We start from the raw sequence: 15,942 nt of genomic DNA, 5'->3' as shown, positions 1-15,942 counted from the left end.
AATCCAAAAAATAATAAAAATATTCAGTTTTTTTCCAAAAAACTAAAAAATCGAAAAATATTTTTTAAAAAATAAAAAAATCCAAAAAATCATAAAAATATTCAGTTTTTTTTCCACAAAATAAAAAAATCGAAAAATAAATTTTAAAAAATAAAAAAATCCAAAAAATAATAAAAAATATTCTGTTTTTTTCCAAAAAATAAAAAAATCAAAAATAATTTTTAAAAAATTAAAAAACCAAAAAATCATAAAAATATTCAGTTTTTTTCCAAAAAATTTAAAAAATCGAAGAATAGTTTTTAAAAAATTCAGAAAAAATATTAAGATTTTTTCCGAAATATAAAAAAACAGAAAAATAGTCATATTTTTTTCCAAAAAATTTAAAAAAAAAAAAAAATTTCAAAATACTGGAATTTAATTTTCAAAATACAAAAAAAAAAATTTCAAAATTAAAAAAAAGGTCAGATTTTTTAAAAAACATTTTGGAAAAAAATTAATTTTTAAAAATCTGAATACAAATTTAGAGGTTTTTATAAAAGTCGTGGAAATTCCATTTTTCCTATAATTAAGCTCTTCCTTAGAGGAGGTAGAATTCATAAATCATAAATCTTATAAAATCTTTCCACGACAATGACAAAACCGTCTGATATTATTTGAGAATAAAAATTCAGATTTAAAATCTTTTCCTATAATTCAGATTTTTTCTATATTTGTATACAGATTTTTAAACAAATTCAGATTTTTTTTCAAAAAATCTGACCTCTGTCGTAATTTTGAAAATTAAATTCCAGAATTTTTTAAAATCTTTTTAATTTTAAAAAAATCTGATTATATTTTCTGATTTTTTCTAATTTTTAAAACTTTTGAAAAAAAATCTAATTTATTTTTAGATTTTTAAATTTTTTGGAAAAAAATATGACTATTTTTCTGTTTTGTTATATTTCGGAAAAAATCTTAATATTTTTTCTGAATTTTTTAAAAACTATTTTTCGATTTTTTAAATTTTTTGGAAAAAAATTGAATATTTTTACGATTTTTTTTTATTTTTTAAAAATTATTTTTCGACTTTTAAATTTTTTGGAAAAAAACTGAATATTTTTATTATTTTTTGGATTTTTTTATTTTTTAAAATTTATTTTTAAATATTTTTAAAATAAAAATATGACGTGGATTTTTTTTTTACACCTGGCCATTTAAAAAAAATAAAAAATGAAAAAAAAAGCCAAGTCAGCGCCACGTAAGCGAATCTGCTGAGTTGGAGGGGGGAGGGGTGTTTTCCGGAAATTTTTTTTTTTACAAGGGTGTAATTCAAACAAAAAATTTTACAAGGGCGAAAACAGTAAATGACCTATATTACAGGGGAAAAACACTATTAACCCATTTGGATATTCTGTTTTACCTTTAGATGTCTTAGAAGTGTTTTTCAAGTGTTAAAAACAATTCTAACTCTATAAAGTTATGTTTAACTTTTTTTTTTTTTTTTTGAGAAATCAATTTTAGCGATTAAAAGTACTTGAAACTATATTTGTAACTTTTGATTTTAGAATTGATTTTGTAACTCACATTTATAATTCAACTCATTTTTACATAAATTTATCTAAACATAAACTACTTTATCAACAACTCACTTTTAATCATAATCAGTCAACTCAAAATTAACAAAAATCAGAGGATGAAATTAACAAGTGTGTCATTTAATCCCTTTATTTTATGATTCTCTAAGAACACATGGTATCATCTACACCAAAGACTCTTTGGCCACCATCCACTAGCAAAATCTGACTTGTAGACCATTTGGTTTTGGGTGTTTAGTTAAATTAAATGGAATTAGTTAAATATATTAATTAAATAACTGAAAAGAAGTCACACTATCCTATCCTATCCTAATTCCTGTCCCATACCTAGACCATGTTACCTTACCTACTTTCCAAGTCTCATCCTCTCTTGTTCATGCTTTTTGATTGGGAAATTAAACAAATGACTCTTACAATGTTTGTTGGCTTATTTATTAGTTTAGATTATATATTTTAATTTTAAAAGAGAGAACACAACAATAGAAAGGATTTAAATCTCTATATAAACAAAAAATAATAATTCTATCCACCACGGTTAACAAACCTTCATTAAATATTAAATTTTTGTAAACAAAAATATTTGAAATAAATTAACAGAAACAAAAAAATAAAATAATTATCCTTCAAAAAATAAAAAATAATTTGAAAACGAACCTACCTCTTTCTTTCTCCTAAAAAACGAATCTTCAAACAAAAACATCGTCATATTCCTGTCTTACTTCCCTTTTTCAATTGTATTACTCTCTGTTTCTTGTTATTAATTAATCAATTATTATTATTATTATCGATTCTAATAAAAAATGTGGGAATCATTTATCTCATGTTAGTTAGAATTTAGATGAAGAAGTCATTTAAAGACCAACCTACCAACCCATAATAAATAAGAGTTAGAATCATCATACAGTTCATTACAAGAAGAAAAATAAACAAAATGGATCAAAGAGAGTTTGAAATTCAACCAAATTCCGATCCTAATCCATCAACAACTCATGTTTATCATCTTGCTCTCGATATTGGAGGTAACTTTCACTTTTTATGTGAAAAAGTTTTAATCTTGATTCCATTTTTACTGTTAGTAGTAGTAGTAATGTTTGTTATTATCTGTTTATGTGTTATTGAATGAATTGAACCCTTTTCCAATATTCTGATCAATTTTGATGGAGATTGGTGGTTTTTGCTTTTAGTTTAGTTTTAGAATTAAGCTGTTTTTGGGTGACCAACTTATTTAAACGTTTATTAAATATGATTAGTGCTTAAATATAAGTTAATGAACTTCAATTGAAGTCCAATCGTTCGGTAGAACCTTAGTTCAAATGCTAGCTGAAACAATCATTGATCCGCTTCTCTGTGGGACCGGAGGAATGCAGTTAAGCTGTTTGCATATAAGATGTAAGCTATTTTCTTAATCTATACTAGTGCACTTACGGAAACAAGCCAAAAAAATAACTTAAGGCATAGGTCATAAGCTATTTTCGTAAGCTCTCTCGGATAATTACACAAACACTTGTATAATAGGATAATCCAATATAAGGTGTAAACAAGCTCTTTCAAATGCACTCTTGGTAATTTCTCAACAATAGAAGTGAGAATGATGCTAGCACTTGTGATCAACAATAGGTGTTCGAATGATGCTAATACTTGATACAAATTTCGAATTTATAGAAGGATTATGGTTCAACAGGATAACTGATACATGTAACTGAATCCACCTAATTGGATAAGGTGGTTGTTGTTGTTGATATGATCATTTTTTTTATTTTTTTTTATATGAAGGTTGAAGTGATCATGGTTATGTAGTTGAATTGCTATCACTTAGGTTGATCTAAGTTTATTGTTGAGAATGGGTTGTGGGGTTGACATTGGAACTTGTTAATATCTACAGACTTTTGATTAAAAAAAAAGGAATTTTTTTTCTGATTTTGTTAGAATTGTGGAGGTCAAGCTCTCTCTGTTGGATGTTTTGAGAATTTGATTAATCAGAGAAGTGTTAAGTTGAATTGTAGCACCATTTACTGCTATAATAATGCCTTTGATTCTCTTGTATTGTATATAGGAGATTAAATTAACACTAAGGGTTCTAAGATAATGTTATTGTATTTTGACAGTGAGAAGCACTCTTAGACTAGAAAACCGTAGGTCGAGTAAGATTACCATTGTGTTTGTTTCCCACATTTCTAACATTGAACAAAAATGATTTGTAGCATCTCTGGTCAGCGATCTTTGCTATGACAACCTTGCAGACTATCTTAATCTAGTGAGGAAATGTAGACACCTCTCAGCTTAGAATTATGTTTTCTTAGGTTTAATAAAACCCAATACAAATTCTAAGAATTACAATGCAAAGTGTCCGTCTGGCTTTTAATGAGTACAGTATTATTTGGGTTTCTTGGTGCTTAACAATGTTCTCTATCTGTTGATAGGATCTCTTAACAAATTAGTATACTTCACAAAAGATGATGATTATTTTGTGGACGGTGAGGCGGAGATATCTCCTAGAAATACTTCAGAGAAATCAAAAGGCAGAAGGAACCATCCTGTTCTTAAAGGAAAGCTCAATTTTAAGAAGTTTGAAACAAGCAAGATGAACGATTGTATAGATTTTATCAAGACCATGAAACTTCATCCTGGAGGTGTGTGGAGAATTTTGTTTCTTCATTGTTGCAACTCCTGATACTTGATAGTGTTTGTCCCATACACTAATCAAATATTCTGAAGCATGCGACCACATTCTTATTACTGTTCTGCTTTTTACGTCAATTAATTGTAACTGGTGATGAATTCAGGTAGTCGGCAGCAAGAAAATCCCGGAAGTCAACCAATATCTATTAAGGTAATTAAAATTTAAAAGTTCGAATTTATTATAATATGAACCATTTGTTTCTGTTTCCCTTATGCTTCTGCAGATAGGTGTTTTCAGAAAATATAATAGATTCTATCTAAATCTAAATAAGTTACCAATTTGAGTCCCTCTGCTATGATCTGAAGCAATTTCTATTCCTTAGCTATTGAATTTGTGTCCTGGTCAGCATACATATATTCCTAGAAGCTTAGTAAAAATCAAAGAGTATTAATAATAATTTCAGAAAGTAAATACGTGCACAATCACATGCACATGCACATGCACATGCAGATGTAGAAGTTGGAGAGACATTTCAAATGAAAACTGTTCCATTCAATAAAATGCAATGTATGTTTAGTATTGAAGCACTTGGATTTTTGTTATATACTTCTTAAGAATGAAAACCATTGTTGTGAAGGCCACAGGTGGTGGTTCATACAAATATGCAGACCCCTTCAAAGAAAGGCTAGGGATAAATCTTGACAAGGAAGATGAAATGGATTGTCTTGTTGCAGGAGCAAATTTTCTTCTCGAGGTAGGATCCTATTAACATACTAATTATGCTAGTTTATTCTTATAAATCAAATAATAACCCATATTTAAACATCAAATAAATGACTGGTTCATATCCATTTTTCTGCCATTCGTTCAATAAATAATCTTTGATGTCCCAAAAGTTTAGCATATATGTTGAGATACCACATTGATTAGTTTTATGGCCATAATAGTGTAGTTGTTTGTGTATTCCTTCTTAAGCACTTTGAGAATTTCGCAATACAGGATCTAATCTCTGTCGTGTTCTTCTTTCTATAGGTAGTCGACCGAGAAGCCTATACCTATATGGGTGATCAAAGGCAATTTGTGCAGATAGATCAAAATGATCTGTATCCATATCTTCTTGTTAATATTGGATCTGGTGTTAGCATGATCAAGGTTGTTATTATTCAAGATACATAATTTCTATATTCTTCCAATTCTGAATTTTTTAATATTTTTTAAACACTAGTAAATCTCTCAATGTTTTCAATTCATATAGGTGGAAGGAAATGGAAAGTTTGAGCGAGTTAGTGGAACGAGTATAGGTGGAGGCACTTTCTGGGGTTTAGGAAAGCTTTTAACTCAATGCAAGAGGTTATTTATTACTTATTTATTTTTAGGACATATTCATTAGGCTTAAACGCACTTTTCACCCCCTAACTTTGCATAAGTTGCAATTTTGGCCCCCTATTAAAAAAAATGGCAAAAGTGACCCCCATGTCTACCCCCTTTTGCAAAACGTCAATTTTGACTTGGTCAATCCTACGTGTCATGCCAACTGTGTATTTTTTAATTAAAAAAAAAGAAGAAAAAGCCACGCGTGTAATTAGAAAACAAAAAAAAATGGAAAATGGAAGGAAAATATGGAGAGGCACGTGAGAGGTATCTTCTTCTTCTTCTCTTCATTCATCATCAATCTCCTTCATGCTCTTAACCCAACAATTGATAAAACCCAACAACTTCCAATTCTTTTTGTATAAATTAATTAAAACAGAAAAAATTAACTAAGTCTATAAACTCCAAATTTTAAAATTGAGAAAAAAAGTGAAAATTTATATTTTGGGAGAAGAAGAAAACCCAGAAATTCTTCCTCTTATCTTCTTCAAACTCTCTCTTTAACAACTCAATCCTCTAATGGGCTGGTTGTTTTGGTCTCTTTTTTTGCTGTTATGAGGCAGGCTGCTATTTTGGCTGTTCGGTGATGGAAGAGCTTGTACATAGCTTTTTCTAGTTCCTGATTTTTTGGCTCTGTCCCATTATTGTACTGTTATTTTTCTGCCTTGTTCCCTTGGTGCTGTGTCGAATTATAAGGCAGCAGGGTGGACTTTTTGTATCAGCTTTTGCTTGCTCCATTGATGCTTTCTTCATCCTTATTTTAAAATTGGGCAACCAGGGTTCTTTCTTCATCTTTATTATTCCCAAAAAACTTATTTTTCCTATACCCTTTTCCAATTCCAAAGCAGTAGCAAAAAATTATAAACTCAACCAAAAAACAATTTTTTGTCAACAACAATTCAAATCTTGACATATCTCTTCTTCCTTTTTCAACTCTCTTTCTTTCTTTTCTTCAATTTCTCGCGATCTCATTTCTCGTTCTTTTTCTTCTTCTTAACGGTTTTGTCGTTGTTATGTGATTAGCGTTTTTTAAATTCATGTTAATTTCAGTTTTGTTCGGAACAAGAAAAAAGCAAGGTTTAAAGATCTAGATTTGTTGGATGCGGTAGCAAAATCTTCTCTTGTGATTTCTATGAAGATGATTATGTGAAGAAGAAGAATAAGGATGAAGATGAGAAAGACAATCAAAGAGTGAGAGAGATGAAGGTGAGGGAGAGAGAGATGGTGGTGTGTGTTCATATTTTTCTTTTCCTTTTTTTCCTCTCACGTGCAACTTCATTTCTTTCCTTTCCTTTCTCATTTTTTTAATTCAATTGATAAACATGTGGATTTTTATTTTATTTTTAATTCAAAATATACACATGTGGCATGCCATTCAGCATTGACCAGGTCAAAATTAACGTTTTGCAAAAGGGGGTAGACATGGGGGGTCACTTTTGCCATTTTTTTTAATAGGGGGCCAAAATTGCAACTTATGCAAAGTTAGGGGGTGAAAAGTGCGTTTAAGCCTATTCATTATGGGTTCTATATAGACTCACAGGGTTAACATCAATGCACTTTGTGGTTCAAGCTTCAGCTTTGATGAGTTGCTGGAATTAAGTTATCAGGGCAACAACAAAGAGGTAGATATGCTTGTCGGAGATATTTATGGTGGAATGGACTATGCAAAGGTATGACTCGTGAAAGTTTATGTCACTTTTCCTGATTAATATGATGATACAATTACTCTAAACGTTTTAAATGGAGATCAACATTATCTTAGGGCTATTCGGTTTGCTGATATATATTTTTCTTTCATTGATAACAGATTGGTCTTTCATCTACTGCAATAGCATCTAGTTTTGGAAAGGCAATGTCTGATAAAAAGGAGCGAGAAGATTACAGACCCGAAGATATGGCTCGATCTCTTCTAAGAATGATTTCAAATAATATTGGACAGGTCAGTATTGTACCGTGGATTTCCAAATGCTACTGTGCACTACTCAATATTATTAAGTAATTCCTTATCATAAGCATATCCATTTGTACAATGTATCGAGTGAAGTAAAACCTTTTTGCATGTCTCGATACCTGCAATTTGGTTTTATTTTTTGCAATGATCTTCTTTGTACCTTTCTATGTTTATAATGGTTGGTTAGTATCTCTTGTTCACCCTATTTTTTTCTTCTCTGTATTCTTTCTCATTAGCAATTTAAAAAAAAGATTTAGTGGAACATTCTTAGTCGCTAAATAAAAGAAGGAAGCCTAAATGATACTTTGCATGTTATTGATAGTTGTTTGATGGTAAAACTAGAATATTGTTGTGTGCACAAGGGCAAATCAAAGCCATTTTGCACTGATTTCAGTAGGCAGAGTTAAATATGATTGTGGATATGAGCTTTTACATACATATGCATGGTTATGTTAGATATTAGCGTTTGGAGACTTGTTTTATTAGCGAATCTTCTTGGGCTGCGCTTGTTTATTAATCCTATACTAGGTGTCAGTTTTCGGTATCTAAGAGGACGTTCTAACCTCTCTTCCTACCATTCTCTAACCTAACATCTGCATAATGAAAACATTCAACATTACATCAGATACTGTTATGAAGCGAATAAAAAGGAATGGAAACTGCTAGAGAAGATCAACAAGAAAAATAATTGTTCATTAAAATTGAACAGAAAATGGAAAATTAGAATTCTGTCCAATGGTTTCCTCTTCACAAAGGATCACTTCTTTCACACTACACTTTCCAATTGCAGAGTTAAATTCTTAGATTCTAATTTCCTCCTATTTATATATTTATTGTGCAATATTTATGTCACTTTAAGCGGGAAATGAATTTTGGCTCTTATTTGTTTTGCTATGTTGTTTGCTTTCAGATCTCTTACTTAAATGCCCTTCGTTTTGGGCTGAAGAGGATATTTTTTGGTGGATTTTTTATTCAGAGGCATCCTTTTACAATGGATACACTATCTGTTGCTGTTAATTTCTGGTAAGTGACAAAGAAAATCCTCTGTTCATCAACTGCCAATTTGGTGCTTCATAACTAAAATGGATTATGTTGTGGGACATAGACTTATATCTCTACCAATAATAACTCATTTGAGATTGTTTCTGTCCCTTACAACATTCACAAAAACTTTTGGTTCTATAGGACCAAAACAATACTAGTTGAACATTATTGTTCTTATTGAACACAAAAGATAGCCTTCGGGAAGTCACCGACAAACATGACCATGATCAGGCTACGTCTGAACTTCTCAGGTTCAACAAAAAAAAAATATATTTAGAATGATAAAAAATATTATGATTTACAACTTTCATCTATAAAATGCAAGCATTTTATATATCTTTTCATCAATAATAAAAGCCAACGTTTATCTACGTTGGCATCAATTTTACAACATGCAACTGCAAATGCTAAACTACAATTTTAGCACATTCCTAAGGGTTAGCAGGAAGCAAGTTATGGTTTGAAGGAGTGAGTTTGCATTTGTGCGCTAAAATTTAGAATGTAAAACTCTCATTTGCTATAATGCATGGAAAGTTTGATAGGATTTCTAAGCCCACTTGACACTTGCTTCTGAGTCCTGACATGATTTTCATCAGAAAAACATAAACTAGTGAATCTTTGTTTATTTTTTAGGTCTAAAGGTGAGGCGAAAGCAATGTTCTTGCGGCATGAAGGATTTCTTGGAGCTGTAGGTGCCTTCATGAGTTCTGATAAACATGGCCTCAAAGAATTATTGGTTAAGCAAGAGGCCCAACAAAGTCCAACCAAGTTAACTTTCGCTGTTGATAAGATGCATGGTCAACTAGATGGTGAATTGTTTGGTGATGAAAGTATTGAGTGTAGTGTGTATGCGGCTTAGATGATGTTATTGGTAGTTTTTTTGCATGATTTGTTGTTGTAACTGAATTTGATTATGCAAAATAGTTGTTTTAATCTGATATACCTTCTTTAATGAAGATTTGTAATAGGTACCAGAAATGTAATAGAAAAATAGATACCACTTGTTTATATCAATGAAAATAACACTGACTTGTATCAACGCTATAACAGATTCAAAGCTTCTGAAATACAAATAGTAAATGCGTAAAGCAGACAGAAAAGATAATCCGGGAAATTAGATAGTCTATTTTCTCCCAAATTCCAACTAAATTCCGCCGTATCTCACTCTTTATCAAAACAGATTATATACCCATTTAACATGTGGTTGACACCGCACACAACTTCCCCCACTATAATGCAATGGCCTCTACGTAGTTTAGGACTTGGGATTCAAGACGTAAATGTGACACATTTATTGATCTTAGTCGTCTGATCTCAAATCAACGGTAAATATTAGTTAAATATAATTTAGTGTAGGTGTAATATAATCAATTTGATCTCAAATCAATGGTCAAGTGCACATTTGTCTGAGTTCTTGTGAATTTGATTCTAAAAAAATTCATTTATCCATTAAGTATTTACAAATTGTAGAGCTTAATTCTGAAATTGGAAAATCAAGCATCTCATACTTAACAATTTAGACACACTTGGCAACAGCTTTAATATTTCAAATATTTTGAGAAATCCAAACAATCGAAAACTACATTGTCATGCCATGTTTTAGGCGAACTTTAGATCCGATTCTTCCTTTTCCTGTTGTACACATGTTATAATCTTCCTTAGTTATGGGTTTAAAGGGATAGCAGGTTGCTTCCTCGACAAATAAAGGCTCTACCCTCCAGCAGCAGCCCTCAAATATTTTCATGAACCCTGTCTTGGTTTGCATGAACTTCATCCGACACAAAAATTAGGTGGTAGCATTGTTTAGATAATGTCCTCTTTTGTTGGATGAAAAATTAAATGATAGTATGAGATTTCACTGACGTATTAGTCTGTTAAGCAAGACACTTCAATACATGTATATGATTTGGAGGGACAATATGATTTGGTAATTTAGAGGAAGAAAGATAAGGAGCCGTTCTAATCCCCTCACTAGCATGTCTAATAATTTTCTTTTAAGTAAAAAAGGTGTGCAAAAGCACCATTATAGTGACAGCAATCTCATTTAGGTTGTCCCCCTTGACACTAATGTCACCAAAACCTAATGACACCAAATTATTTTCCAAGTTGGTAACAGAGGTAAGCTAATTGCTGATATTGAGAGAGAAAAGGCACACTTTTGTGTTGTACCAAAAAAAAAAAAAAAAGGCACACTTTTGTGTTTATGCTTCTCTTTTCCTAGAAGCTGCTCCTGTGTGTGGTGTTTGATGAAAATAACCCAATGAAGAGAATTTAATATACAATATTAAATTTCATAATTTGGTATAATTACAGTTTTGCTACTATAGAGACTTTGGTTTTTAATTTTACTCTCTCAATTGAAAAATTATGCAGGTAAGACTTAAGACCATATATACATGGATGCTGTAGCATTCAATTGAAAGCTTCTACGTTTGGAAGCAAATAGCCAAGATAAGACAAAAAGGTAAGGGGAAGGAGAATAACCATCATTTTTGGCCAGGTGACTCATGCACAAGATTAAATCACCCATATCACAATATCCAAAGATTCAAATTATTTTATACAACTCACAAGATTTATTAAAACTAACATCACAATCATATGGCCATAACCAGTAATCACCAAAATATAACATGCAGATTTCAGGCTTTGGTGCAGACATCTCCATCACAAACCCATCCATCTTTGGGCTTCTCTCCTTCCTTGGCAGCTTTTTGTGCCTCTATTTCTTTTATTCTCTCCTCAGTGAAAGGATAAGCATCTGCCCCATAGAGCCCAACCAGATCTCGAGCCTCTTTCGTGACAGTCAGGCCACTTGGTCCGATCGCCACAAGCTTGGGAATGCCAGATACCTTGAATTTACGACTTAGAAATTCTTTTCTCGAGTCACCAAAGGGAAGTGCCAGCCATGGCATTTCCGCAAAGAATTCATCAAAGGAGCCTTGATCCCTGTCACTAGAGATGAAGACCACTTCAAGCGCATCATTGTCTTGTGTCTTGATCTTAAGGTATGCATCAATGAGTTTTGGAAGAAACTCACGGCATGGAGGACACCAGTGGGCTGAGAAGTAGAGGAGGACAGTCTTCTCCTTTAATTCCGACACCGGAATCTGCAATGGAGATAAAAGCTGACTTGTTAATAACGAATTAAAAAGAGGGAGTGATGGGGAATCACTCAACATAATCCAATACATCTATATTTATATTATACTCCCTCCGTTTCAAAATGAGTCGTTTTAGGTGTTTACACACATATTAAGAAATGCAATGATTAAAAGAAAGAGAATGGTTATTTTACCAAATTATCCTTATTAACTACTCCCTCCGTTTCAAAATGAGTGTCGTTTTAGGTGTTTACACACATATTAAGAAATGCAATGATTAAGAGAAAATGAATGGTTATTTTACCAAATTATCCTTATTAACTATTGGTTAGTTTTAAAAGTAATACTTTGAAAGTAGTGTGCAGAGTATTAATTGGAGGGTACAATTGAAAAGAAAAAGTTATTATTGCATTGGAAACTGAAAGCGACACTCATTTTGAAACAAATTTTTTTGGCTAAAGCGACACTCATTTTGAAACGGAGGGAGTATTAGTTAGTTCTAAAAGTAATGTTTTGGAAGTAGTGTGCTGAGTATTAATTGGAGGGTACAATTGAAAAGAAAAAAGTTATTATTGCATTGGAAACTGAAAGTGACATTCATTTTGAAACAAATTTTTTTGGCTAAAGCGACACTCATTTTGAAACGGAGGGAGTAAGAAATATTACCTTCTTCCCATCTTTCTCAATGACAAAATCTTGATCGCCAGACACCAAAACTGACTCAAGTGTTTGAGATGCCTCCTTGGCCTTTGCTATTTCATCAAGTTCAGAAAACTTTTCAGGAGTGAATGGATATGCGTCTATCCCATGATCCTCAATGGCATCAGCGGCATTAGGATGAAGAGTTTTCCCATCTGGCCCAATAACAACAAAGGAGGGGAGTTTTGATAGCTCAAAGTACCTAACTAGTTTCAAACAAGTTTTGTCCTTGAGAGGCAAGGATACCCAAGGCACGCTTTCTAATTCTTTCTTGAATGACTCTTCGTCATCATCTAAGGGTATAAACACGACCTCAAAGTTCTCCCCATTTTCCTTCAGGTTTTTGTAAACCTCCTTAAGCTTTTGATTAAATAGCACGCATGGTTTGTATGAAGTCGTAAAGAAATGCAAACCAACTGTCTTTCCCTCAATCTCAGAGATAGGTATCTGTTGTGCACATGAAAGGAAAAGTCAGATTGGTAAATGAACTACATGATCTGTGGCAAACAAACAGATAATAACTAAAGGAACCTACTATATCATACTGAGTTAAGTTATTAGCTTACTTCATTTCTATCGGATGATATCACAAAGTCACAGGAACTAGAGACCAATATCGATCTCAAGGACTGGTTCCTCTTAGCTTCCTCTTCTATATCTTTCAACTCTTGAACCCTTTCTAATGTGAAAGGGTATCCTCCAGTTCCATATTCACGGATAATGTGAACTCCATCTTCGGTAACAACTTTCCCAGTTTCATCAATCAATGCAAGATGAGGAATGCCGTTTACATGAAACAATTCTTTAAGGCGACTGAGTGTCTCTGAATCAGAAAGTGGGATAGCCAGCCATGGCATCTTGGAAAAGTAGTTATTAAAGGTCTCATCATCTTTATCACGCGAGACAAAAACAACCTCAAAGTCACCCTTGGGAGAGAGTTCATTGTACACCTCCACCAACGTTGGAGTGAATGATCGACACGGACCACACCATGATGCTGAAAAATAAAAACCAAGTTTCTTTCCCTTCAAGCTATCAATTTTTACCTGTGAGTTTCAAAATATGAGAAATAGCACCACAATATTTCATCGGTATTAAAGCTACCACTTCAAACAATTATCATAAGCCACAATATACAATAACAAAAACACTAACCAGAAGAAAACTCAAGTAAAACTTAATTCATTGAATAAAACGCTAGATGCAACTACATGCAAACGTTAACGCAATAACTTTACACAAACAAAATGAATCACAACTTCTTTTATCAACTATTATTTCAATTTTAACATTAAAATTAAAACCTATGAAACACGGACGCGCGGACTGTGACACACCAATACCGTGAGAAAATCACATAATTAAGTGTAATTAGTGTAATTATATGTGTCAGTGTCGGATACGTACACGGACACATACCGTGAGAAAATCACATAATTAAGTGTAATTAGTGTAATTATATGTGTCAGTGTCGGATACGTACACGGACACAGACACAGACACTACACCGACATCATGAGAAAATGACATAATTCAGTGTAATTATACGTGTCAGTGTCGGACACGCTTAATCTGAGTAGTGTTCGTGCTTCATAGATTAAAACATATATTTCTTCGACATAAAATAAAGGGATTAAATTACAATGATGTATTTGATTCAGCAGTGATGAATACAAATTGTTTGTAAACTTTTTACCTGATCGCCGGTGTTTCGAAGAAGAAAGTCTCTATCGGGAGAAGAGAGGAGAGAGTGAAGATCGTGAGTGACGTTAACAACAGAATCTGCCATCGCTATTGGTTGAGAGAGTGACTGACTAAACAAGAATAACGTAGGACTAACAGAACAGGGGACGACTTATTTATAGTTGTGTCCCTCGTATCAACTATTTTTTTTTTCAAATTCAATAAATAATTTATGTATGTGAATCGTTTTATGGATCAGATACATACATCAGTAAATAATAAATATTTGTTATTATGACCAAGATTCATCCGCTAACAATAATATCTTTTTTTTTTTGGGTTCGAATGCTTGCATATTTTATGCAATAGCAGTCGAGCTAGATTCACGAGGACACTAACAATAATATCGACTGTCGCGCATACAAACGTATTTTTATTTTTAATTCATAAACTGGTCATTTAAAACTAATTTTCTTATATTTATTAAAAAAAAAAACAAATTGTTATCATCACAACAATATATTTAATGCTTTTCCTTAAAAAAAACAATATATTTTATTTAATTCTGATTAACTTTAATTTTTAGTTTATCCTTTTAATATTTCCTTTTGTTTCCCCTTCTTATCCGATTTTTAGTTTAGTTTTTTTATAATTTATCCCCTCAAAACTAATTTCCTATATTTTGCATATAACAAATTTCCTATATTTTGTAAATAACAAATCCCATTCTTTTTTGAGGAAAAATAACAAACCCCATTTGTTTCATGTTTCTTCTCTTTCTTGTCTCATTTCATTTTATCTACCAGTACTAGTACTAAGACCATCTACAATGGAGTTCTCCTATTTGGGTGTTTAAGTGGGTCCCACATGTACACATCATTCATGTTATAAATTTTTAATGTCAATACCTAATAAGCACTCAATCCCTCCAACCCAACACCACAACAAAATTTACTAATATGTCCCACTAATAACTCTATTAAAACATTTCTATAATGCTCATTTATTTTATTAGAAAATATTAAATGAAATTCACACATAAAAATGAAGAGAGAGAATGTCCTTATATAAGCATCATTCTCTACAAGCACCTATAAATATCACTCCACAATGGGGTGTCTGTTTAGCTCGGTGCTAAATAGGTGAAGCACCCACCATCGTGGATGGTCTAACCTATTAATTAATAATAATAATAATAATAATAATAATAATAATAATAATAATAATAATAATAATAATTATTATTATTATTATTATTATTATTATTATTATTATTATTATTATTATTATTATTATTATTATTATTATTATTATTATTATAAAATCCATCGTATTTTGGTTAAAGAGGAATACCAACGATATCTTTGTAGGTAAACTTCTATTTTTTGTTGGTGGCCGGAATTTAAACCTCAAAACTTGCATATATTGTGCATTGTCCATATCAACTAAAATAATTATGCATTCACCATACCACCCCAGCTAAACTCGAAACAATGTAAACCTCCTAACACACAGTCCTGTTTGAGATATTCTTGCATGAACTCTTACCTAAGAGATTATTCTTATACCCAACCAATAAAAATATGACACATGTTATTAACTTTAAAAAAAATGTGATTTTAATTAAGGAAATGAAAACATAAATGGTGGTGGGTGGTTTTTGTTGGTTAAAGAAAGTGGAAAAAAGAGAGAGAAATATTAAAAATAAGGGAAATGTTAACTTGTGCCCTCAAGGCACAAGTTAAAGATTTAAATATAGAAATAACTAATTGGAATGTGTGCATTGCATTTAATATTTAATTTTTTAATCATTTAAATGCACAGAATTTTAGAGAATGTTTCTTCTTTTAGGTTTCTTAACAAGTGTCCTAAGGCACAAGTTAACACTACCCTAAA

The 15,942-nt window shown here is 31.6% G+C and overlaps 2 protein-coding genes across 3 annotated transcripts; one reads left to right on the top strand and one right to left on the bottom strand.

Moving 5' to 3' along the window:
• The first annotated feature begins 2,481 nt into the window (after window positions 1-2,481).
• PANK1 (pantothenate kinase 1) lies at window positions 2,482-9,599 on the top strand. 2 transcript variants are annotated; one of them, XM_085734161.1, is made up of 10 exons: window positions 2,482-2,593; window positions 3,995-4,204; window positions 4,358-4,404; window positions 4,832-4,948; window positions 5,227-5,346; window positions 5,450-5,544; window positions 7,142-7,235; window positions 7,373-7,504; window positions 8,427-8,539; window positions 9,194-9,599. In XM_085734161.1, exons 1-10 carry the CDS (start codon window positions 2,506-2,508, stop codon window positions 9,417-9,419), a joined length of 1,242 nt encoding a protein of 413 aa, XP_085590287.1. In that variant the 5' UTR covers window positions 2,482-2,505; the 3' UTR covers window positions 9,420-9,599. The 2 variants fall into 2 exon arrangements, with proteins under 2 accessions (XP_085590287.1, XP_085590286.1); XM_085734160.1 differs by having other exon boundaries at window positions 7,136-7,235.
• Window positions 9,600-11,025: 1,426 nt separating this feature from the next.
• LOC146900000 (putative nucleoredoxin 1) lies at window positions 11,026-14,339 on the bottom strand. Its single transcript, XM_085734159.1, has 4 exons — window positions 14,060-14,339; window positions 12,930-13,409; window positions 12,331-12,810; window positions 11,026-11,670 (listed from the first exon to the last, which is right to left on the bottom strand). The coding sequence occupies exons 1-4, from the start codon at window positions 14,150-14,152 to the stop codon at window positions 11,203-11,205; spliced, it is 1,521 nt and encodes a 506-aa protein (XP_085590285.1). The 5' UTR covers window positions 14,153-14,339; the 3' UTR covers window positions 11,026-11,202.
• Window positions 14,340-15,942: the final 1,603 nt, after the last annotated feature.

The sequence above is a fragment of the Medicago sativa genome, chromosome 8 (assembly GCF_051527215.1).
Source record: "Medicago sativa cultivar Bolivia chromosome 8, Bolivia_mono, whole genome shotgun sequence".
In the NCBI taxonomy this organism is placed as follows: Eukaryota; Viridiplantae; Streptophyta; class Magnoliopsida; order Fabales; family Fabaceae; genus Medicago; species Medicago sativa.
The sequence above is the reverse complement of the archived record's forward strand: the minus strand, read 5'-3'. Positions and strand labels throughout refer to the sequence as shown.

Bases quoted from the DNA above. Each gene is read 5' to 3' on its own strand.
- PANK1 (XM_085734160.1), top strand. From the start codon at position 2,506: ATGGATCAAAGAGAGTTTGAAATTCAACCAAATTCCGATCCTAATCCA. The intron at 5,347-5,449 runs GTTGTTATTATT...CAATTCATATAG, and splicing joins CTGGTGTTAGCATGATCAAG to GTGGAAGGAAATGGAAAGTT. The intron at 7,505-8,426 runs GTCAGTATTGTA...GTTTGCTTTCAG, and splicing joins TTTCAAATAATATTGGACAG to ATCTCTTACTTAAATGCCCT.
- LOC146900000 (XM_085734159.1), bottom strand. From the start codon at position 14,152: ATGGCAGATTCTGTTGTTAACGTCACTCACGATCTTCACTCTCTCCTC. The intron at 13,410-14,059 runs GTAAAAAGTTTA...TGAAACTCACAG, and splicing joins TTCGAAACACCGGCGATCAG to GTAAAAATTGATAGCTTGAA. The intron at 12,811-12,929 runs GTAAGCTAATAA...TGTGCACAACAG, and splicing joins TATCATCCGATAGAAATGAA to ATACCTATCTCTGAGATTGA.